Source organism: Bufo gargarizans, chromosome 3 (genome assembly GCF_014858855.1).
Source record: "Bufo gargarizans isolate SCDJY-AF-19 chromosome 3, ASM1485885v1, whole genome shotgun sequence".
Classification (NCBI taxonomy): Eukaryota; Metazoa; Chordata; class Amphibia; order Anura; family Bufonidae; genus Bufo; species Bufo gargarizans.
Window position 1 is genome coordinate 201,162,842 of NC_058082.1, and position 24,354 is coordinate 201,187,195.

The following is a 24,354-nucleotide window of genomic DNA, read 5'->3' on the forward strand; positions in this document are numbered from 1 at the left end:
AAGGGGGAGGGGAAACCTGTTTGTTCTGTCTTACAGCACACAAAGTCTTCAGCTGCACAGAAGAAGACATGCGATCCTGCTCATAAAAGGAAGGAGGAGGAGTTGAGGACAAGTCTAACTGCTGAGCAGGAAAACCATTTCAATAATCATGCCAAATATCTTTGTTCCATACAGGAAATAGATAATAGATATTATATGAAAGTTGAATTATTTGATAATTTCTCGCCAATAATAGCCTTGATAGATACAGGTAGCCAAGCAACTTTATTATCTGTAAAATACTTCCAACAATTGCAGGATGTATCTTCTAACAGGTATAAGTTAAAAAGTTTTAATGCTAACCTGGTAAGTGTCTCAGGCAATGCCCTCAAGGTTTTAGGTAAAGCTTGGCTGGATTTTAAAGTAGGAAACAAAGTAATTAGCCATCCTACATTGATCGTGGATATGCCCATTGATAGATTAATTATTGGCATCGATTTCCTGAAAAGATTAAGTCCAGTTATTGATTTTATTAATAAGGTGATATGGTCTCAAGTGAGGATGCCCATTAATTATGAACAATCACAATCCTATCACAATAGGCGTAACTGCCATGTGATAGAGGAAAGGCCGGATTCCATTGAGGTACATTTCCGAAATAGCCAAGTCCCTGATGTCTCTTTCCTGCAAATCACTCCAAATTCCACTATAGGTGAACAGGAAGATAACACCATATGTGTGTCTCCTGAACGAGTAAAAGATGTCTGTTTGGAAGGGGATGTTCTTACAATCCACCTACACCCAGAAACTACTGACCCTATTGGGTTTAATGGTCACGAACAATTCCTAGTGGGAATGGAAAAGGTGGATGATGAGATGTTCTTCCCAGTACAGGTGAATGACTTAGGAAGAACTAAGAGGGCTAAATTGGATTTGCGCCATGAAAACAGTTATATTAGTAGGGATCTACTAAATCAAGTGGCCAATTCTAAAGTGATTCGATATCCAAATCCACAAGATAATTGGATACATGACTTAGATAATGATTCTGATGATCATAATATAATTGCAAAATGTATATTAACCATTTCTATTGCAGGAAAATCGGCTACTCATTTATTCCTGGTGCTTGATGAACCCAGATATCCTATGTACATTGGCAACGATATTTTACATCGTTTTGCTATCCACGTGGATATAGTGAATTCCACATTGTGGACAAGATTAAAAGGGAATCCTGAAGGTTTTATGGATGAACATGAAGCACTCAAGTCATCCCAGATACTGCCTTATGCAGTCAGTGTATTAGTGCCACGAGATATAATCATCCCTCCAGGTACTAATAATTTTCTGTTACCCATTCAGGTGTCAAAAGGCCAAAAATTAAAGAATGGTGATGCATTGATATGCCTGTCAAACAGAATGCAACTATTAGGTATTTCAGTAAATCATACCCCTATGGTGAATTTACAAACCTTTAAAACCCAAATAATTGTGAATAATGGGATGCCAAATGAAGTGCATGTGTCTAAAGACACTATCATTGGTATGGCATTAGATTCAGATTATTATACTTTTGGGTTTCAGAATATAATTATTGGCCTAATACCTGAATCGTATCTAACAGAAGAACAATTGGTTGAACAAACATTTTATTCTTCTCCTGAAGGATTGTTCACCATTAGTTCAGTATATCCTTTTAATCTTGAAGAAGGTACCTGTAAGGTAGAGGAATCCTCTCTTACCTTTGATCATACAATCAATGAGCAGGAAGCCCAGGAATATCATGAGTTTGCTGAAAAAGCAGGTAAGTCAAATCATGACCTCACTGACAGGTTGGAGGAAACCTATGAAATAGGTCAACCAGAAGTTTTTCCAGGGTTTATGGAAATGGTCCAGCAACAAATTTCATTAGCTGATGGATGCTCCAATGACCCAGAGCGACAACAACTAAAGGAAGTTCTCTTAGAATTCAAGGATATCTTTGCTAAAGATTCCTTTGATTGTGGTCTGACTGACATACACATGGCCAGGATCCAGACTGATCCTGAGGCACCTCCCGTTTATATCAAGCAATATCGTCTTCCACTAGCTTGTTACGACTCGCTAGCGGAAATAATCCAAAATCTCAAGGAGAGAGGTATTATAAGACCAGTGCACAGTTCTTATAACAATCCTATTCTTGGAATTCTTAAACCGAATGGTCAATGGCGTTTATGTGCTGATCTTCGTCAGCTAAATAAACGTGTATATATGTCCGGGTGGCCCGTGCCGTATATAGACCAATGCTTGGTACAAATGCAAGGCGCTAGGATCTTTACCACCTTAGATTGCGCTCAGGGATATTGGACCATCAAAGTAAGCCCTGAAGATCAATACAAATTAGCCTTTACTTTTGGTAAAGAACAGTTTGCCTGGACTAGACTACCGTTTGGGTACATAAATTCAGGTCATGAATTTGCTGTATTTTTACATAAGGCTATGCCTGATGCCACAGAAAGAGGAAATTTAACTTATGTAGATGACATTTTGATGAAAAGTACTTCATTTGACCAGCATATTCAAGAAATTAGGCATGTACTGAATCAGTTGAAAGAGGCAGGTGTGAAAATTTCTTTACAGAAAGCCCAGTGGTGTCGAACTAAGGTAAATTTCCTTGGACATGAGGTTACCTGTGAAGGCCTGAATCCCCAGAAGAAAAAGGTGGAGGCTGTTATGAAATCTAAAACGCCTACCAACATTAGTGAATTAAGATCATTTCTGGGTATGATGAATTACTCCCGTAAATTCATTGATAACTATGCTGAGATTAGTAAACCATTGCTGACATTGTTAAAGAAAGGTGTACCCTGGACATGGGGGGAGGATCAGGAACAAGCTATGTCTGAGCTTAAAAGGAGACTCACCCAAGCCCCATGTCTAGCTTATCCCGAGGGGGGTAAACCCTTTTATCTGGAAACTGGTTTTACAAATCTTAGTATTAGTGCTGTCCTATGCCAAAAACAAGATAAATTGCATAAAGTTATAGCTTATGCAAGTAAATCACTGTCACCAGTAGAAATAAAGTTTAGCAACTGTGAAAAAGCTTTACTATCCACAGTCTGGGCGCTTCAAAACTTTAGAAGTTTTGTACAGGGTGAGAAAATCATTGTTGAAACGGCCCATCAACCCCTACAATATCTACAGAGTGATAAAATTAGGGATGGTAACTTGTCTAACAGCAGGATCACTGCTTGGACCTTGTCTTTACAAGGATGGCCGTTGGAAGTTCAGTATAAGCAAAATAAAAAGTGTCCAGTAGCCCAAGGACTTGCTGAATTGCATAATTGCGCTGATAATTCTCAAACGGAAGAACTGATAGATGATTTTCTAGAGGAACAAAAATCTTCCCCTTACAAAGTGTATGAAGACGACTATTGCTCTCTACTCCCCTGTGCGTACATAGATGGTTGTGCTTACCATGCCATTGTAGGGGATGAAAGAAAACTAGTGGCAGGAATTGGAATTACGTGGATAGATGGGTGCCCGAGTATTTCAATAGGTTATAGTATTGGTGCTAAGAGTAGCCAGGTAGCCGAATTAGCAGCTGTCTACCAAACCGTTAAAATTGCTATAGAGCACAATATAAAGGAATTCGTCATAGTTACCGATTCAAATTATGTGCGGAACAGCTTTGTAGAATATATGCCCACATGGAAGAGGAGTCATATGTTACGGTCCAATAACAAACCAGTGAAACACGCCAAGTTGTTTTGTGCCATAGATGAGCTAGTCCGACATAATGATCTAACCATTTATTGGAAAAAGACTAAAGGTCATTCCAAAACCCAAAATAAAGATAAAGAGGGTAATGACCTAGCTGATAAACTAGCTAAACAAGGAGCCATAAGTGGTGATCATGTGAATATAGATCATTTACTAGAGATGATTCCCATTGACGCTATCACTAGACAACAGGCTAAGGCCCAAACTGAAAATAGTATAGTTCAATGGAGCCAAGAATCTTCTAGTGAGGATCTGATCAAAAGCCAGAAGGAAGATGTTATATTGGGAATCTTCTATAAACATATTGAGGATCCTAATAATAATCCCATATCGGAGGATAATTTTACCCAAAAAGAAGACCTCCGATTACTTATGAAATCCAAATCCCAATTTAGTATTCAGGATGGGTTATTAATGAGAACCTCTAAAAATGGTATTCAGCAGTGGGTAGTTCCTACTACATTTAGAGGTTTAATGTTACAGCATGCCCATGATGCACCTACAGCTGGTCATCGTGGAGAAAAGATTACATATGAGTCACTACGTGATTATGCCTACTGGCCTCATATGTTAAAGGATGTCCAAAGTTATTGTCAAGGTTGTTTGATATGTGCGCAATTTCAACCGCAAGGTCCTAAACATCGGGCTCCACTTCAGAAGAAAGGTTTTTCATTACCATGGTCTGACATTCAAATCGATTTTATTGGTCCTGTTACCCGGTCATCCCGAGGAAATAAATACATGTTAACCGTCACTTGTGTGTTTACAAAATGGGTAGAGTGTCTACCGGCCTGCAATAACACAGCCGAGACTTGTGCATTTTTGTTGATTAACCATGTATTTTCCAGATTTGGGTTGCCATTAAGGATTGATTCAGATCGTGGATCACACTTTGTAAGTGAGGTAATGACGAAGATGTGGAAGATGTTGGGTGTGAAGAGAAAATTACACATTGCTTATCGTCCGACATCTAGCGGATCCGTTGAGCGCTATAACCAGTCTATTGTCAACATCCTTAAGAAATATGTTAAGGAGTCGGGTAAAGACTGGGATATAAGGTTACCATTAGTACTCATGGCCATTAGAGCTACTCCAAGTACGGCTACCCAGATGTCACCTTTTGAGTTGATGACAGGAAGAAGAATGGTACTTCCTCAACATCTTTTGTATCGCACATCAGATCATAACCTGATCAATGCAGCCACGACACATCAGTATGTGGAGGACCTTCGTAAGTATCTTCAACACGCGTTTGCTTTCGCGCAGAAGAATCTTGAGAAAGCCGCCGTAAGTAACAAAACTTATTATGACTTGAAAACTACAAAAAAGGAATATGAGGTAGGAGATAGAGTGTATCTCTATAACTTTGCCCGGGATCGGGTAAAAGAAAGAAAATTTCTCCCATCATGGAAAGGTCCGTATGATGTAATTGATAAAATATCACCTGTAGTTTATAAGGTGAAAATTAATACCAAAGATGGTTTCATCGAGAAATGGGTCCATGTAAATCAATTGCGAGTATGTCATCCAAGATCAGAACTGAGAATCATAGAAGATGACGCTGAATAAGAGAATGAATAAGGATGCGTTAATCTGATTTCTCTCAGTTCACAGATGTTCCAATTCTGGGGTTTCCATATAAAGCATTTTACATAGCAACGCTAGGGAAACTGTATATCAAAAGAAAAAATAAATAAATATATATATATATACTGTATTCATACTTTCATTTTCCTTTATAGAAAAAGGACGGGCGGAACCAGACGTGATTCCTGGCGATGATGATGACAACAAAGATACAGATATCGTGCAGATGGTGTTGATTCAGGAGGTCCAATTAAAGACGGAACTAATCATCAACCCGAATCTACAGTCGTGCTTCAGATGTCCCAGGATTGTGAATGATGGCTAAGAAGATTATATTTCAGGAATCTTTGCGAAACTGGATCCAAGGACATTCATTGGATGAAGATATCGGATATCACCATTTTAGCTTGGGAAAGGAACCAAATTGGTACATTATGCATGAGAACAAAGTCACAGCAATAATGGCATGATTGGTGCCAAGTTTTGCATTTTTCTCACATGCTAAAACCATTGGACACAGAATTTCTGTGATAATATACTTTTCCAGGATTGACGTTATGATGCGATAAAAGACTCAGATACAATATTGATGAACATGAAAATTCTTCCGACCTTCTCCCAGTTAGGTCTTAAGGGGATCCTTGACTAACGTGGGAAGAAGGGGGGGGATTTGTCAGAACTATTGAGTATGAATAAAGTCCATAATTATAAGGCCTATATAAGTGAATGGACATGAGCCTAAGGGACAACCATTTTGTCTTATTTTAAGGCAGAGTGAATTCAGGATTTTTTTTTACTCTGAAATTGCTAACCTAAGGTTTACGATATATACCGAAGTGTTTACCTAAGTCTGTTTTGTGAGAAGGAGATGTCCCAAGGTCTAATGAAATGTGATGGCCTAGATAAGACAATGTATTTGAATTCTGATGATTTTAGTAAATAGAAAGACTCTAATCTTTCTTTGTGATTTTTATATTAATCAATATAGGAGTAGATTGATTTTATATAATCAATTTTAATAGGTGTGCTGAATATATAGTATATATATAAGAGTATAGTCCTCATAGATATATTCAATTGTAAGATTAGAAATGAGGTATAAACTCCTCTGTCATGTTTAGAATCTGTCTCAGTGGAACACACGAATTAATTATTTCTTTCCTGGAATGGATGTGGACACAGGTGATCATGAACAAACCCTGTCTCATCCAAGAACAATGAATTGAGATAGCCATATTTGTTTTGATTTAATCAAGTCTGGTCAAAAGACTTAAGGATACACAAGTTAGTTGACCAAGTATAAAACTCATTGTCTCTTTAAGATCTTCTCAAGGTTTCGTCTGAAACCTTAGATTAAATTTTATTGCTAGTATATGAAAAAGAGAAATAAATTAATGCTTCGATTTTTGTATGGAATATTAGTGCCATCTAGTGTTAGGGTAACAAAGATCTAGGGTATATTTTTCCCTAGAGGGAGGTTCTATTAATTATAAAGTGAGGTCACTAGTTAATGATAAAACTTGGCCAAGCCCTTTCTAAGAGAGGATAAAAAGATGGTATGGGCTGACAGAAGGGGTCGATCGAGCTCTCTCTCTGAACATCATCTTGACCATCTTGCCAGTCATTGGAGGCAGCCATCTTAGAACCATTGAAACTGATTTCTGCTAGCTGACATTTTGGTATAGTATAACCTTACCTATATTTTATAGGATAATTAATTAATATAATACATATCTATAGATATATTCAATTAACCATACTTTGTGTATAGTATCTGTTTTGGAATAAGATTGGGGTGTACCTGCAGCATCATCCTGAAAATTAATCCAATACAGGGAGATTAAAAATATACTAGTGAAAACACGGTATTATCTCCAAGGAACTGAATTCAGTTCTAGACCAGTATGGTTGATAATATATATTTATATAGATAAAAGATAAACCAGATTTGGGTTTAATCGGACATTTGTCGGCTGAGAGAAATCAAGTATTAAATTGACTTTTAAAATAAGTGAGGGGTATTATTATAAGAAGGCATAATTGTGTATATATATATATATATATATGTTCTCAATTATTTTTGTCTTTACCACTATTTTGCATATCATTGAGTGAATTTTATTACCGCCAATTTTATTATATATATTATTTTGCACTATAAATTGTATTAATAAATTACATATATATTTTGTCTGTAACTGGGTTTTGTCTTCAATTCAACGCAGATCACGAGCTTGTTTTAGCTTGATATTTATGATAATAAGTTAGAATCTCCTTTATTACCGATTTTAATTTATTCACATAAATCATATAGACTGTCAATCGGAGACAGCATAAATATTCCGACAGCCCCATTGACTTGAATGGTGTTGAACTGCAACTAGCCACTTGATGGTGATGTCTCTGGCCTAGGAAGAGGCCACAGCACTCAAAGAGCACTCGGCCTCTTCTAACAGCTTACCAACGAAGGTCCTGGTTGTCTGGACGCACACAGATCTGATATTGATGACCTATCCTCAGGATGTGTAACATCCCAGAGTATGTCACTAAACTTTGTCTCCCTGCTACAACATGTCAAGTGTATATTTATTGCCATCTTGTGTAATCTAACTTTGTATTTGCCTGTTTCATATATTATGCTGTAATTTCCCTGTACACCAGCAGGTGGCGGCAATGTGTGATCAGGTATATAGTCAGTTTAGTATATCTAGGCCTGGAATAGTTCATTTCAGCCTAGTCTCCCTGTCTGAGCAGAAGTGGGCTGTTCCCATGTCCTGTCTCATGAGGAGGAGAAGGAAGTTAAGTTAGTGTACCAGCCACACCTGCCAGGGGTAGGCTGTGTTGGAAGGAGCTCCCAGTTACAGGGATCCCAACCTGGGATCCAGCCTCGGCTGAGGCCAAGGATCCATCTTCCCAGCCTGAGTCATCTACCTCAGCTGGTGACAAGCAAGCAACCCTCCAGAACTAAAGATCTCCAGGACGACATCATTCCCTGCGAGCAGTCCTGTGAGTACTTATCCAGAGTCCAGGAGAAGCCAAATACCTCCTCAGCTAGTCAAGCCCAAACCAAACAGAAGACAGACAGAGCAGAAGATAGATACCTGCCAGATTCACTATGCGTATGACAAGAAGCAGAATATATATAAATTCCTGCCCCATATTGCCAATACCTGCTGGGACCTAGAGACTTAAGCTGTAACTCGTATGGATATCTGTTGCTATACAGTAAAGACCAGTTGGATTATATCTCCTGTCTGGATCTCAATCATTCCTCCATTACTTCTATTAACAACACTCAATTTATTGCAAGTGAGCCAGGATCCAGGAGTCCAGCCGTACCAAGGTAGGAGACACCGTTGACACTACCATATCTGCTATACAGTGACATTACCCCCCTCTGGCATTCCTCTCCTGGTACGTGAGCTATAACATCTTAAAGGGCCCTGTTACAGTACCTGCGCAAGCTGCCATTGGCGTCACAAAATACTCATAGACTTCATACACATATTCTGACCCACTGCATTGTACCCGTGTCCTGCTCATTGCAGATGTCATGTCGAGCAGACTTAATAATCCCATAAATTCCAGAAACTTAGACACGTTGCTTAGACTTCCACCAAATTAATCAGTAATTCAAAAATTTGTGCATGGGTAGACACTTTTGGCTACCGAGGATTTTTGGCTTAATTTAAGACATCATTTTATGTCAGAATTGTTGGGCAATTATGGTGCCAAATGTGGCATATTAGACCACACCTCCTTCTCTGTGCAATCATACCCTTTTTCTAGTATGTTGTGCCCAATGTCATTCTTGTGACATTTCAGCCAGGTTCTAGGTGTATTCCCATTAGTAACTCTGTGCCATAGTGTTTTTTTTTTTTTTTTTTACATTTGTGTTACCATTTCTATGGATATGAAAATAAAATAGAATCTTAGATATATTTTATCATATGCCTTTTATAGAGCCATTCTTCACTAGCAGTATTATTTTGAGAGGAAAATATGTCTGTACTATGGTGCTGTATGGAGGTACCATACAGCAGTACATGGAGTGCCTAGGGTTCTGTTGTACAGAACCACAAGGACCCCAGAGATCTCTAAGAAGAACCTTTAGACCTTTCATAAATAATATAAGGGTACACAACCTTTGACCTAGGATGCCATTCGTTGGGGTCCACTACCATGAGAACACAGTAATGCTTCAATAAAAATTACTGAGAAAAAATCTTCTTTGTGTGCCACTGCTCACATGTTAAAACGTCAGAAATAAGAGAACAGATGCAAAGTTCAGGAGCAAAGTACTAATGGTACACTGTGTAAACATCTTTGACTCTACCATATATATCAGTTGAATGGTGTCCCATGACCTTTGTTGGGCATAGCAGAAAGGAGTATATGATTTAGAAGTAGTCATCTATGTGTTTTACCCTTTTCATTGTAGTTTATGAAACTTGGAAAGTACTCATGCAGTACCCAAGAGCAGTGGGCATCTGCAAATGGTTTGCAATTGAAATGTTATATATTGCTATGTTATCTATTGCAGTGCCTTGCGTACTCCCAACATAGCTCTGTATGGCAGTGACAGAGCTAACTATTTCTGACACAGCCCTTTTCAGGAGGTTGCTTGGTGGTAGCTGGCTCAACTCATAACCCTAGTGAGTCTAGACTGTCTTTTCAGAGAGGAAAGAAGCTGTGTGTTATGCTCATTCTTCTTAGGCCTCAATTTCCAGAGACTATCAGAAATCTGCAAGTTTTACAAAGAGAGAAGTAGAGAAATGAGAATTTGAAATCTGCATGGTAAAGCATAGGTGTCAGTCGGTAATCTGCAGCAACAGCCATTCAAACCTTATAGTAACTGGAGGGCACTCAAATACCAGAGAACATCAAGGCAGGATGTTCTCTGGTATTTGAGTGCCCTCTAGAGTTGAGCGAACACCTGGATGTTCGGGTTCGAGAAGTTCGGCCGAACATCCCGGAAATGTTCGGGTTCGGGATCCGAACCCGATCCGAACTTCGTCCCGAACCCGAACCCCATTGAAGTCAATGGGGACCCGAACTTTTCGGCACTAAAAAGGCTGTAAAACAGCCCAGGAAAGAGCTAGAGGGCTGCAAAAGGCAGCAACATGTAGGTAAATCCCCTGCAAACAAATGTGGATAGGGAAATGAATTAAAATAAAAATTAAATAAATAAAAATTAACCAAAATCAATTGGAGAGAGGTTCCATAGCAGAGAATCTGGCTTCCCGTCACCCACCACTGGAACAGTCCATTCTCAGATATTTAGGCCCCGGCACCCAGGCAGAGGAGAGAGGTCCCGTAACAGAGAATCTGTCTTCATGTCAGCAGAGAATTAGTCTGCATGTCATAGCAGAGAATGAGGCTTCACGTCAGCCACCACTGCAACAGTCCATTGGCATATATTTAGGCCCAGCACCCAGGCAGAGGAGGGAGGTCCCGTAACAGAGAATCTGTCTTCATGTCAGCAGAGAATTAGTCTGCATGTCATAGCAGAGAATGAGGCTTCACGTCAGCCACCACTGCAACAGTCCATTGGCATATATTTAGGCCCAGCACACACACAGGCAGAGGAGAGAGGTCCCGTAACAGAGAATCTGGCTTCATGTCAGCAGAGAATCAGTCTGCATGTCATAGCAGAGAATGAGGCTTCACGTCAGCCACCACTGCAACAGTCCATTGGCATATATTTAGGCCCAGCACACACACAGGCAGAGGAGAGAGGTCCCGTAACAGAGGATCTGGCTTCATGTCAGCAGAGAATCAGTCTGCATGTCATAGCAGAGAATCAGGCTTCACGTCAGCCACCACTGCAACAGTCCATTGTCATAAATTTAGGCCCAGCACCCAGGCAGAGGAGAGAGGTCCCGTAACAGACAATCTGGCTTCATGTCAGCAGAGAATTAGTCTGCATGTCATAGCAGAGAATGAGGCTTCACGTCAGCCACCACTGCAACAGTCCATTGGCATATATTTAGGCCTAGCACACAGGCAGAGGAGAGAGGTCCCGTAACAGACAATCTGGCTTCATGTCAGCAGAGAATCAGTCTGCATGTCATAGCAGAGAATCAGAGAGAATCAGCAGAGAGGTGGTATTCCCATGTCCTCATCATCAGGAAACATAAGTGGTTGTGCGTCAGTGCATTCTATGTCTTTCACCGCTGGGGAAGGGCTAGGTGGATGCCCTTGGGAAACCCTGCCAGCGGAGTCTTCAAACAGCATAAGAGACTGCTGCATAACTTGAGGCTGAGACAGTTTCCCTGGTATGCATGGGGGTGATGTGACAGACTGATGGGGTTGGTTTTCAGGCGCCATCTGTGCGCTTTCTGCAGAAGACTGGGTGGGAGATAATGTGAACGTGCTGGATCCACTGTCGGCCACCCAATTGACTAATGCCTGTACCTGCTCAGGCCTTACCATCCTTAGAACGGCATTGGGCCCCACCATATATCGCTGTAAATTCTGGCGGCTACTGGGACCTGAAGTAGTTGGTACACTAGGACGTGTGGATGTGGCAGAACGGCCACGTCCTCTCCCAGCACCAGAGGGTCCACTAACACCACCACGACCATGTCCACGTCCGCGTCCCTTACTAGATGTTTTTCTCATTGTTATGGTTCACCACAACAACAAATATATTATTTGGCCCAATGTATTGTATTCAAATTCAGCGGGATATAAATTTGAGGCCTAGTATTTAGGCGCTGGGTGACCGGTATGGATTTAGTGACAGAATTAGACTTGGAAATGCACAGAAGCGTGTGTGTGTGAAGTTATTCTGAATGACCCAATGTGCACCTTGAATATTATATACCCTTTTAGGGATAGATTTCAAATAGCTCTGATATAGCAGAAACCACTAAATTATGAAATTGCTAAATTGGGAATTGTACTTCAACCCAGAACAAAAAATGTGCTTTGACGGACACTAAATATCTTGCCCAGCAACAACAGTACAACGGTGGGTAACGAGAGATTTAGAGGGAATTAAATTTGAGGCCTAGTATTTAGGCGCTGGGTCACCGGTATGGATTTAGTGACAGAATTAGACTTGGAAATACACAGTAGCGGGTGTGTGTGAAGTTACTCTGAATGACCCTATGTGCACCTTCAATATTATATACCCTTTTTGGGATAGATTTCAAATAGCTCTGATATAGCAGGAACCACTAAATTATGAAATTGCTAAATTGGGAATTGTATTTCAACCCAGAACAAGAAATGTGCTTGAACGGACACTAAATAACTCGCCCAGCTACAGCACTAGGGACAGATTTAGCTGGATATAAATTTGAGGCCTAGTATTTAGGCGCTGGGTGACCGGTATGGATTTAGTGACAGAATTAGACTGGGATATGGCCAAAAAATGAACAGACTATTGCTGGTTAAATGCACTTGGTGTGACAGCTTCACCCTGATGTAGGCTTTAGCCAAAAAACAACCACACCATTGAGGGTTAAATGCACTTGGTGACAGGCGCAGCTTGCCCCTGATTTTGTATATGGCCAAAAAATGAACAGACTATTGCTGGTTAAATGCACTTGGTGTGACAGCTTCACCCTGATGTAGGCTTTAGCCAAAAAACAACCACACCATTGAGGGTTAAATGCACTTGGTGACAGGCGCAGCTTGCCCCTGATTTTGTATATGGCCAAAAAATGAACAGACTATTGCTGGTTAAATGCACTTGGTGTGACAGCTTCACCCTGATGTAGGCTTTAGCCAAAAAACAACCACACCATTGAGGGTTAAATGCACTTGGTGACAGGCGCAGCTTGCCCCTGATTTTGTATATGGCCAAAAAATGAACAGACTATTGCTGGTTAAATGCACTTGGTGTCACAGCTTCACCCTGATGTAGGCTTTAGCCAAAAAACAACCACACCATTGAGGGTTAAATGCACTTGGTCGCAGCTTGTGCTGGCGCACCACAAGACACAAAATGGCCGCCGATCACCCCAGAAAAATGAGACTGACAAACGGTCTGTGCAGCCTAAAAACAGTGAGCAATTGAGGATCAGCAGCTCAATGATCCACAGCTGCAGATCGATCAGTTAATCAAGTCCTTTGGAGGAGTTAATCTGCCTAATCTCGCCCTACTGTCGCAGCCGCAACCTCTCCCTACGCTAATCAGAGCAGAGTGACGGGCGGCGCTATGTGACTCCAGCTTAAATAGAGGCTGGGTCACATGGTGCTCTGGCCAATCACAGCCATGCCAATAGTAGGCATGGCTGTGATGGCCTCTTGGGGCAAGTAGTATGACGCTTGTTGATTGGCTGCTTTGCAGCCTTTCAAAAAGCGCCAAGAAAGCGTCACAAAAGCGCGAAGAAAGCGACGAACACCGAACCCGAACCCGGACTTTTACGAAAATGTCCGGGTTCGGGTCCGTGTCACGGACACCCCAAAATTCGGTACGAACCCGAACTATACAGTTCGAGTTCGCTCATCCCTAGTGCCCTCCAGTTACTATAATACTTTGCACTTTTTGTACCGGATTTGGGTGAATCCGTGGAGTGAGCACCGGGTCCTTGTGAAGAGGCAAGGTGAGCCGCTGAACACGATTGTATTGTAGCCATTTAAACCTTACTGCAGTGGAAGGATACTGTTAAGACACTCTTCACACTGGACACGTCCTGGCCAGACATGCTATCAAGACCCTGTATCTCACAGTGGACATTATAGCCACCATACCAGTGTACTATTGCTGGCCATAGATACTACTGAGACTGCAGCAAGATAGAAACTTTGCATTACAGCAAGGAGAGATATTTGTTCTTCTAAGGCCTTAGGCCTCATGCACATGACTGTTGTGTGCATCCACGTCCGTTCCGTCATTTTTCACAGTTTAGCGGAGGTCCCATTCATTTCTGTGGAGCTGTGAAAAAAAACTGATAGTCCTCCGTTTTTTCTCTGCGTCCGTGATCCGTGATTCCAGTCCGTCAAAAAAATATAGCCTGTCCTATTCTTGGCAGTGGAAAATGGAGGACGGACCCATTCAAGTCAATGGGTTCGTCAAAAAAAAAACGGATGCACAACTGGTATGTCATCTGTGTCCATTTTCTACAAGACCTTGGTGCAATAAAATTACACTTTTCTTAAACTTCCTTTTTTTTCCCTGTCAGACAAAAAAAAAGGAAGACACAAGGAAACACAATTGAAGCAAAATCGGACACGGACCACTGAAGCCAAATCACTGAAAAAACACTGTTGTGTGCATGAGGCCTTATTCACACGTCAGTGATTTTCATCAGTAATTTTGAGCCAAAGCCAGGTGCAGGTCCATACACAAAATAAATACTGATCTTTCCCTATATCTTATGTGGAGGCTCCATTCCTGGATTTGGCTCACAATCACTGATGGAAACCACTGACCAAAATACTGACGTGTGACTGAGGCTTAACTCTGGCCTGGTTTTCTTACACCTACACCATATGCTGCACTTATCTGTTGTCACAACACTCATAATCTACAATGTACAGAGCCACATGCATGCATGATATCCTCTTCTCTAGAGTGCTGCTTGGGGTGAGGGGGACCACACTCACTCAACAGGCTGGAGTTCTAGAAGTGGACATTTATAGCATAAAATATCTTTTGAGATGCCATAAAATTAATATTCAATATTAACACTTCTTTAAGATTTATTCTGGCCCTTGGTAGGGGCTCAGGGCAGCAATGTGGCTCTCAGATTAGAAAAGGTTGTGCATCCCGGCTGTACATCATTTACCAGCTATAAACAGATATCTCTTCCTTCATCTTACCTTCTCATCTGACAGCTTGCACAAACCTGTTTGGCAACATACCGTATTTTTCGCCGTATAAGACGCACTTTTTCTTCCCCCAAAATGGGGGGAAAATGCCCCTGCGTCTTATACGGCGAATGCAGCCAGTTTTACATCGCTGGCAGCGATGTAAAGCGAGCGGGGACTCTGGGAGGGACTGGGAGGAGGAGCTGGGGCCGGCAATAGCGGCGGGGCGGTGCAGTCACTGTACTAAAGGCCCGCCCCGCCGCTCCGGTGTACTAATAAAATATGTCATATTCCATTAATGGTTATTAAATATGCCCCTTTATGCCTAATAGTACCTTAAATCCTAAGCGCATCCGTACAATCCAGGCCGGGCGGGCGGCAGCGTAACTCCCTGATGTCACGTGCCTGCGCCGCCTACTTTATGAATGAAGCAGGCGGCGCAGGCAAGTGACGTCAGTGAGTGACGCGCCGCGCCGGCTGCCCGGCCTGCCGGCATTGTACTGAAGCGCTTAGGATTTAAGGTACTATTAGGAATAAAGATGCATATTTAATAACCATTAATTAAATCAGACATATTATATTAGTATACTGGAGCGGCGGGGGATCTGTGGATGGCACAGTTATGGGCTGGGAGGGTCTGTGGATGACACATGTATAACAGTGCCATCCACAGATCCCCCCCCTGTAACAGTGCCAGCCACAGATCCCCCCATAACAGTGTGTGTCATCCACAGTTCCCCCATAACAGTGTCCGTCATCCACAGTTGCCCCCATAACAGTGTCCGTCATCCACAGATCCCCCCATAACAGTGTCCGTCATCCACAGTTGCCCCCATAACAGTGTCCGTCATCCACAGATCCCCCCATAACAGTGTCCGTCATCCACAGATCCCCCCATAACAGTGTCCGTCATCCACAGATCCCCCCATAACAGTGTCCGTCATCCACAGATCCCCAGTAATAGTGCCATCCACAGACCACCTAGTTCCAAACCCACAGCACACCTTTTGGTTAAAAATATTTTTTTTCTTATTTTCCTCCCCAAAAACCTAGGTGCGTCTTATACGCCGGTGCGTCTTATACGGCGAAAAATACGGTAAAACACTTCCTTCCCAAACACACATAGATACCTCCTGCCCTCTCCTATTTTCACCTATTAACACTTTCTCTGCTTCTCCTTACTGCTGGTGATATCTCTCCAAATCCAGGCCCCCCTCAGCAAATCCCCACTATCACCTCTACGTCCCAATACAAATCTCCTTCTACAAATTTCTGCAAACCCTTAAACCTAATAACCATTCCTCTGACCCCTGCTCCTTTGGTTCCTCTTGCAGGAGCATTATGGAACGCACGCTCTGTCTGTAACAAACTATCGTACATTAATGAACTTTTTATCTCTCAAAACCTATCCTTTCTGGGTCTCACAGAAACATGGCTGACACCCTCGGACACCTCTTCCCCTGCTGCACTCTCTTATAGTGGATTTCAATTCACTCACACCCCCCGTCCCGGCTTCAAACATGATGGAGGAGTTGGTCTTCTCCTTTCAGACACCTGCTCCTACAGCCCAACTCCACTGCCACCCTCCATTATGCTCACCTCATTTGAAGTACACTCTGTTCTCATCTACTCTCCCTCCAACCTTCAAGTAGCGGTCATTTACTAGCCCCCCCCCCCCCCCAGGCCCAGCCACAATCTTTCTTGACCACCTTAACATCTGGCTACTACATTTTCTTTCTGCCGACATCCCCACTATCATCATGGGTGACTTCAACATCCCTATCCCTTTAAACTCCTATAACTCTCTTCCTCCTTCGGCATATCACAGTGGTCTTCAGCTCCCACCCAGAGATGGTCACACTTTGGATCTTATCTTTACCCGCCTCTGCTCCCTATCTAACCTTTCAAATTCGCCTCTCCCCCTATCCGACCACAACCTACTCACCTTCTCTTCATTGGTCTCTTCTGCTGCTCCCCCAGTCCACACACTAGCACACCCCTGCAGGAACCTTAAACATCTCTACTTTCGCTTGATTTCTGACTCTCTTCTCCCACTCTCTACCATCTGTTCCCTCCAAGACCCAGATGCTGCTACCACCCTATATAACACCACAATAAGTACAGCTCTGGACACTGTTGCCCCCCTCACACACAACAAAACCCGAAAAATGTATAGACAACCCTGGCACACCAGATGCAGTAAACAGATGGCTCACAATGGACAGTCACGACTGGTGCTCTGATCAAAAAGAACCACACCTGGCTCTCTATAATGGTATAATGTAAAGTTTGGACCGGCACTCAAAACACTATAAGAGAGATGTGGAACCAGACAAATTAATTTAGACACAATATATCTAGATGCTAGCCGTCTCTTATACAGTCTAACAATTGTACAATGTCGATTATAAAAAATTTATTAAAAGTCGATCGATCAGATAAAATCGAATAAATCGAGTACATATGTGTAAATACACATCAATAACACATAATAAATCAATTGCTATTCCGATTTCTTGTGAAGACTTGTATATGTGAATAAATGTCACAGTTCAAAGATTCGTATATATATATAGGTAAGTCCAGGTAGAGGATATCTGATGTCAATCTGGACATGTGAAACCTCTAATCGTTGTTTAAAGGGCACAATATCGCCTGGATTTCAGGTTTTCATAGTCAATCGGTATTACCCGCTTTAGAGAGTGAATATATGCTTTTATTACTCACGACCCGCCGCGCTGATCAAAAGATGATGGTGAAATGGTGAAAGTATCGGCCTAGAAATCGATTTGGGAATAGCTTGAGAAATGTGAATAAAGAACTACAGAATATTGGAATGTAGTACTGTAGATTGTAGAAATTATTTAAAATAATCATCTTCAGTACAGATACGATATATATTTTCCTTTGCACTCGATAAAGCTTGGCAAAATATCTGCAACTATGGCGAATGAATAATAAAAAATCGGACACTTCTGAAAATTCGGATACCCTCTCTTTGAAAAAAATCGGATATTCTAACCATCCAACTAAATTAGTAACACATGTTGAAACCCGATGTGAATAATCAAGGATGGAGGAGGAGAGTTTAAAAGTCGAGTTGTTCAGACCACAGGTGACCCACTGAGGAAGAGATAAGTTATCTCGAAACGCGTCTGGGCGGAATACCTGTGCGTTAACTCGACTGCGAATTATACATGGCCATGCACTAAATCTTATTATTAAGGAGCAAAATATAGCTTTACTCACGAAACCTACAGACGAACCAAGTCTCACAAGAGTTGAGACGAGATCCCGAGAGACACTGCAAAGAGAAAACAACACTGCTGGATTGTTATGTGAATGGTGGGAAGCCACCCGAAAGAACTTCCACACGTAGAGAAAGAATTTTTCGATCAGCGCGGCGGGTCGTGAGTGATAAAAGCATATATTCACTCTCTAAAGCGGGTAATACCAATTGACTACGAAAACCTGAAATCCAGGCGAGATTGTGCCCTTTAAACAAAGATTAGAGGTTTCACATGTCCAGATTGACATCAGATATCCGCTACCTGGACTTACCTATATATATGAATCTTTGCAATGTGACTTTTATTCACATATACAAGTCTTCATAAGAAATCGGAATAGCAATTGATTTATTATGTTTTATTGATGTGTATTTGCACATATGTACTCGATTTATTCGATTATATCTGATCGATCGACTTTTAATCGATTTTTTATAATCAACATTTTACAATTGTTAGACTGTATAAGAGACGGCTAGCATCTAGATATATTGTGTCAAAATAAATTTGTCTGGTTCCACATCTCTCTTATAGTGTTTTGAGTGCTGGTCCAAACTTTACATTATAACCCTGGCACACCAACCTGACCAAAAAACTCAGACAAGCTTCCAGGGCTGCTGAGCGGTGATGGAAGAAATCCCATTCTGAAGATCATTTCACCGCATACAAGCAATCCCTCCTCATATTCAAATCCTCACTCACTGATGCAAAACAGGCCTACTTCTCATCTCTCATATATTCCCTGGCCCACAGCCCTAAACAACTTTTTAGCACTTTTAACTCCCTTCTCCGTCCCCCAGCTCCCCTACCCTCTCCTCCCTTCTCAGCTGAGGACTTTGCCAAATATTTCAAACAAAAGATAGTCGACATCAGAGAAAGCTTCACTACACAGTCCCCACAGACCCTCTACACAACTGTTTGGTCCTCTTCTCCCAAAACCTGCTTCTCCACCATTACAGAAGAAAAACTCTCCACTCTACTCTCCAAATGTCTTCTTATCACCTGTGCACTTGACCCAATCCCATCCCACCTCATCCCTAACCTCACCACAGTGTTTATCCCAGCCCTAACTCATCTCTTCAACCTATCACTAACCTCTGGTGTCTTCCCCTCGGGTTTTAAACATGCTACCATTACACCCATCCTCAAAAAGCCTTCACTTGACCCATCTTCTTTGTCCAGTTATCGCCCCATATCACTTCTTCCGTATGCCTCAAAGCTACTTGAACAACATGTCCATTCTGAACTGTCCTCTCACCTCTCCTCTTTCTCCCTCTTTGACCGCCTACAATCTGGCTTCCGACCCCACCACTCGACTGAGACTGCCCTTACCAAAGTCACCAATGACCTACTGACAGCCAAAACCAAGAAACAATACTCTGTCCTCTTTCTCCTTGACCTGTCCTCTGCCTTCGACACTGTTGACCACTCCCTTCTGTTGCAAACTTTCTCATCTTTTGGCATCACTGACCTGGCCCTCTCTTGGATCACATCATACCCCACAGACTGGACGTTTAGCGTCTCCCACTCCCGCACCACCTCTTCATCTCATTCCCTCTCTGTTGGTGTCCCCACAAGGCTCTGTCCTAGGACCCCTGCTCTTCTCTATCTACACTTTTGGCCTGGGACAGCTCATAGAGTCCCATGGCTTTCAGTATCACTCCTACACTGACGACACACAAATCTATCTCTCGGGTCCAGACATCACCACCTTACTATCAAGAAACCCACAATGTCTATCTTCTATATGATCCTTCTTCGCCTTTCGCTTTCTAAAACTTAACATGGATAAAACAGAATTCATCATCTTTCCCCCCATCTTGCTAAACCCCCCCAACAGACCTATCTATCACGATCAATGGCTGCACACTCTCCCCGGTCAACCAAGTCTGCTGCCTTGGAGTGACCTTGGATTCTGCCCTCTCCTTCAGACCGCACATCCAAGCCCTTTTGTCACCACCAGACATCTGAGAAGCTCTGACAGACGTCCTTCAGAACCTCCTCCTTGAGGTTCCTTTTGTTTTGCTTTCATTTTCTCATCTCGTTAGCCTCTCTCAGCTGTCATGTAGTTGCACTGATTGCATCCCTTTAAATCCCTTCCCATACTGCATCACTTTGCGGTTTATATTCCTTCCTGGAGTGTGTGCATGCTGATGCTACTACTGAGTCTTCTACAGATAAGTTTTGGTCATTCATTTGTGTTTTCCTGTTTGCTGGATCCCAGGTGACCCTGACTCCCTCGGTATCAAGTGTAGGGAGCCGGTGGTCATGTCCCCTCACTATTATAGGGTGTTCAGGTGTTATACAGTCGAGGTGAGGATATGCGATCATCTACCATTGGGATTTTCGCATAGGCTGAGCAGTTAGGTAGAAAGCCAGGTCTGTTGCAGGGCTCTCCCTTTTGTTCCTTAGTTTCTGGATCCAGTCAGTCGGATCTTCATTTTGTGTCCTCTAGTTTTCTGTACACCTCCCGTGACACCTTTCCACCATCTGCCGCCTCCAACTCTAAAACATCTTCCGCATCCGTGCTTTCCTTAACTTTGAATCTGCAAAAATGCTTGTACATGCCCTCATCATCTCCCACCTAGACTACTGCAACACTCTCCTCTGTGGCCTTCCATCTAGCACTCTCGCACCCCTCCAATCTATCCTAAAATCTGCTGCCCGACTAATCCACCTCTCACCTATTACTCCTCTGCCTCTCCCCTCTGCCAATCCCTTCACTGGCTCCCATTGCCAAGCGAATTCACTTCAAAGTACTAACAAATACATACAAGGCCGTCCATAACCTGTCCCCTCCCTACATCTCTGAGCTACTTTCCCGATACACCCCCACACGTACTCTGCAATCTGCACAAGACCTCCTTCTCTCCTCTCCTCTTATCTCCCGTGCATCCCCCATACTCTGGAACTCGCTACCCCAACATATCAGAGTCTCACCTACAGTGGAATCCTTCAAAAGAAACCTGAAAACCCACCTCTTCAGACAAGCCTACAACCAGTGACCCTGCTGCCTCTATACCGCCATGGCCAACATCACCCCCACCTACTGTGTCCTTCTCCCATAGCTCTCTCCTTCTGTACCAGTTTGTAACTCGTCTTGTTTATTATTAGTGCAATTGTCTGTATTATATATGTATACCTCTTCTCATATGTACAGCGCTATGGAATGAATGGAGCTTTAATAATAAATAATAATAATAATAATAATATAGGAGGGATATATGATATGCCTGATACTGACTGTCAAAAAATCCCTAAACGTATTGACCAACACCTTTAACGTGTTTTGCCTGAGCTCTATAACTGTGCTCATACCCAGTAACTAAAGAAAACATCTCCCATCTAATAAATTATTCATGCAGGAAAATATAATTTATTTATTAGAACTCGGTTTAAAGCATTCGGGGAGATATGTTAACGTCTCTTTAAGCACTAGGAGCTATATTGTGTTATAAATATTTCAAAAATTACTTAGAGATATTGTCTAAGCTGTTTGGACTTACTCTGAAATAACAATAATTAATTAGACACTATTATTGAGTTTTACTCTCAAAACAAAAAATTGGTAGAAAGGGAGTTAACGCAGTAATGATTTCAAAGCGGCTTATCTTTACACAGTATTTCTAACTAATCTGTTTACTGCTGGATGCAGGTTCAGGATTTGGTGCAGTGCTTTATATGTAAAAGACTGTAGCAGCCAAGTGTTACATGTAGAACTATAAAGATTTATGCATCCTCATTTTCACAATGCAGTAAAAAACTGAGAGTTTCTGATTACCTACAACTGCTACAATTTTTTCAACCATAGCATAGACACAAATTTACATATAGCCAACTGAGGGCCTCTGTGGAGAACTGTATGTGGGCTACTTAGCCTCTAACAACCAAATGGAAAAGAGGAAAGTGCTGACAAGTCATCTCCCTTAGGCCTCATGTACACGACCGTGCCGTTTTTTTGCGGTCCACAAACTGCAGATCCGCAAAAAACAGAAGCCGCCCGTGTGCCTTCCGCAATTCGCGGAATGGAACGGGCGGCCCATTGTAGAAATGTCTATTCTTGTCCGCAAAACGGACAAGAATAGGACATGTTATATTTTTTTTGTGGCGCTACGAACTGACCAACGGATGTGGACAGCACATGGAGTGCTGTACGCATCTTTTACAGCCCCATTGAAGTGAATGGGTCCGCATCCAAGCCGCAAAAACTGCAGCTCGGATGTGGACCCAAAAAACGGTTGTGTGCATGAGGCCTTAGGCTACTTTCACACTAGCAGCAGGATGGATACGACAGGCTGTTCACCCTGTCGGATCCGTCCTGCTGCTATTTCGTCGTGCCGCCGGACTGTTGCTCCATCTCCATTGACTATAATTGGGACGGGCTCCGGCGCAGCACGGCAGTGTGCGGCGAGATGCCACCGAACTAAAAGTACTGCTTGTCTGACTTTTTAGTCCGGCGGCCTCTCACTGCGCACTGCCATGCTGGAGCTCCGCCTCCGTCCCCATTATAGTCAATGGGGATGGAGCCGCAGTCCAGCGGCACGGCGAAATAGTGGCAGGACGGATCCGACAGGGTGAACAGCCTGTCGGATCCGTCCTGCCGCTAGTGTGAAAGTACCCTTAGTTGATGGGAAGAACTTACTATTTTCATCGGTGGACTCCAGACCATAATTTAGCCATGTAAATATGATAATTAGTGCAGTCCTTTATGTAGACAACATAGAGCCACTGTACGTATTAGCTCACAAGTATACCAATTTGTGCCAGAAATGCTGGGAACTTGGGGTATATAATTATAAATCTGGTGCTTATTTTAAGAATCATAGAATCATTAGAGACATTTCGAAGGGCTCAGGATACAACCGTGATTGGCCTGGGAAACGCAGTCTGTGTGTCTGCCGGATCTGACTGCAGCCCCGCTAGACCGAACTGACTGTATCATAGTGTTTTATGATGTAGTCAGTTCATATATGATGGCAGATCTCTTGTACTAAACTGTGAGTTCAGTATAAGAGATCTGATATCAGATATGAACTGACGGTTTCCAAAAACACTAAGATATGATCAGTTCAGAGGAGATTCAGTATCAGTTCAGAGGTCCGGTACATCAGGCAGACCAACAAGCTGTGTTCCCTTGGCCAATTATGGTCTTCTTGTGCATGAGCCATTAAATTGATGATTTTGACAGCTTAACTAAAACTCAGGGGTGCAGGGGGCCACGTCACATCAAGGTTCCATACTCGTCGCTTGTGTTTAACAGCCAGGGAATTCTATAAGAAAGCCCCCTGTGACCTGGATTCTTTATTAAATTGTTCGGTCTTTGCATTTCAGCAGAGAGCCTCAGATGCCAACAGGCTAGTTACCATAGAAACAATCTTCAGTTTACATGAATATTATGGTAGCGTTAATTCCACATTCTGAGTGTTAAAGTGGTTGTCTCACTTCAGTAAGTGGTATTTATCATGTAGAGAATGTTAGTACAAGCCACTTACTAATGTATTGTTATTATCCATATTGCTTCCTTTGCTGGCTGGATTCATTTTTCCATAACACTATACACTGCTCATTTCCATGGTTACGACCACCCTGCAGTCCATCAGTGGAGGTCGTGCTTGTACACTATAGGAAAAAGCATCAGCCTCTCTAGTGGCCAGGACCGTGGGAGCGCACATAGGCTGGTGCTTTTTCCTATAATGTGCAAGCACAACCACCACTGCTGGATTGCAGGGTGGTCTGTAACCATGGAAACGAGCAGTGTATAAAGTGATGAAAAAATGAATCCAGCCAGCAAAGGAAGCAATATGGATAATAACAATACATTAGCTTTTGCTAAATGATAAATGCCACTTACTGAAGGGAGACAACGCCTTTAAGCTGTATTATGTTGGCAAGCTCTGCATTTTGGCTGTGCTGCAGTTATGTACATCTTTACAAATGTTTGAGCACATCCATTTATGCAGCTTTGCCT

The 24,354-nt window shown here is 42.4% G+C and overlaps 1 protein-coding gene across 4 annotated transcripts in view; it reads right to left on the bottom strand.

The window, feature by feature from the left end:
- Positions 1-24,354, bottom strand: part of GABRG3 (gamma-aminobutyric acid type A receptor subunit gamma3) — a 1,148,957-nt gene that overhangs the window by 13,942 nt on the left and 1,110,661 nt on the right. The window contains exon 10 of one of the 4 annotated variants that reach the window (XM_044286712.1): positions 17,329-17,355. The exons of the other annotated variants lie outside the window; for them this stretch is intronic. Within the exon in view, the coding sequence (XP_044142647.1) occupies positions 17,329-17,355 (27 nt within the window). The remainder of the gene's footprint in view (positions 1-17,328; positions 17,356-24,354) is intronic. 4 annotated transcript variants of the gene reach the window in all.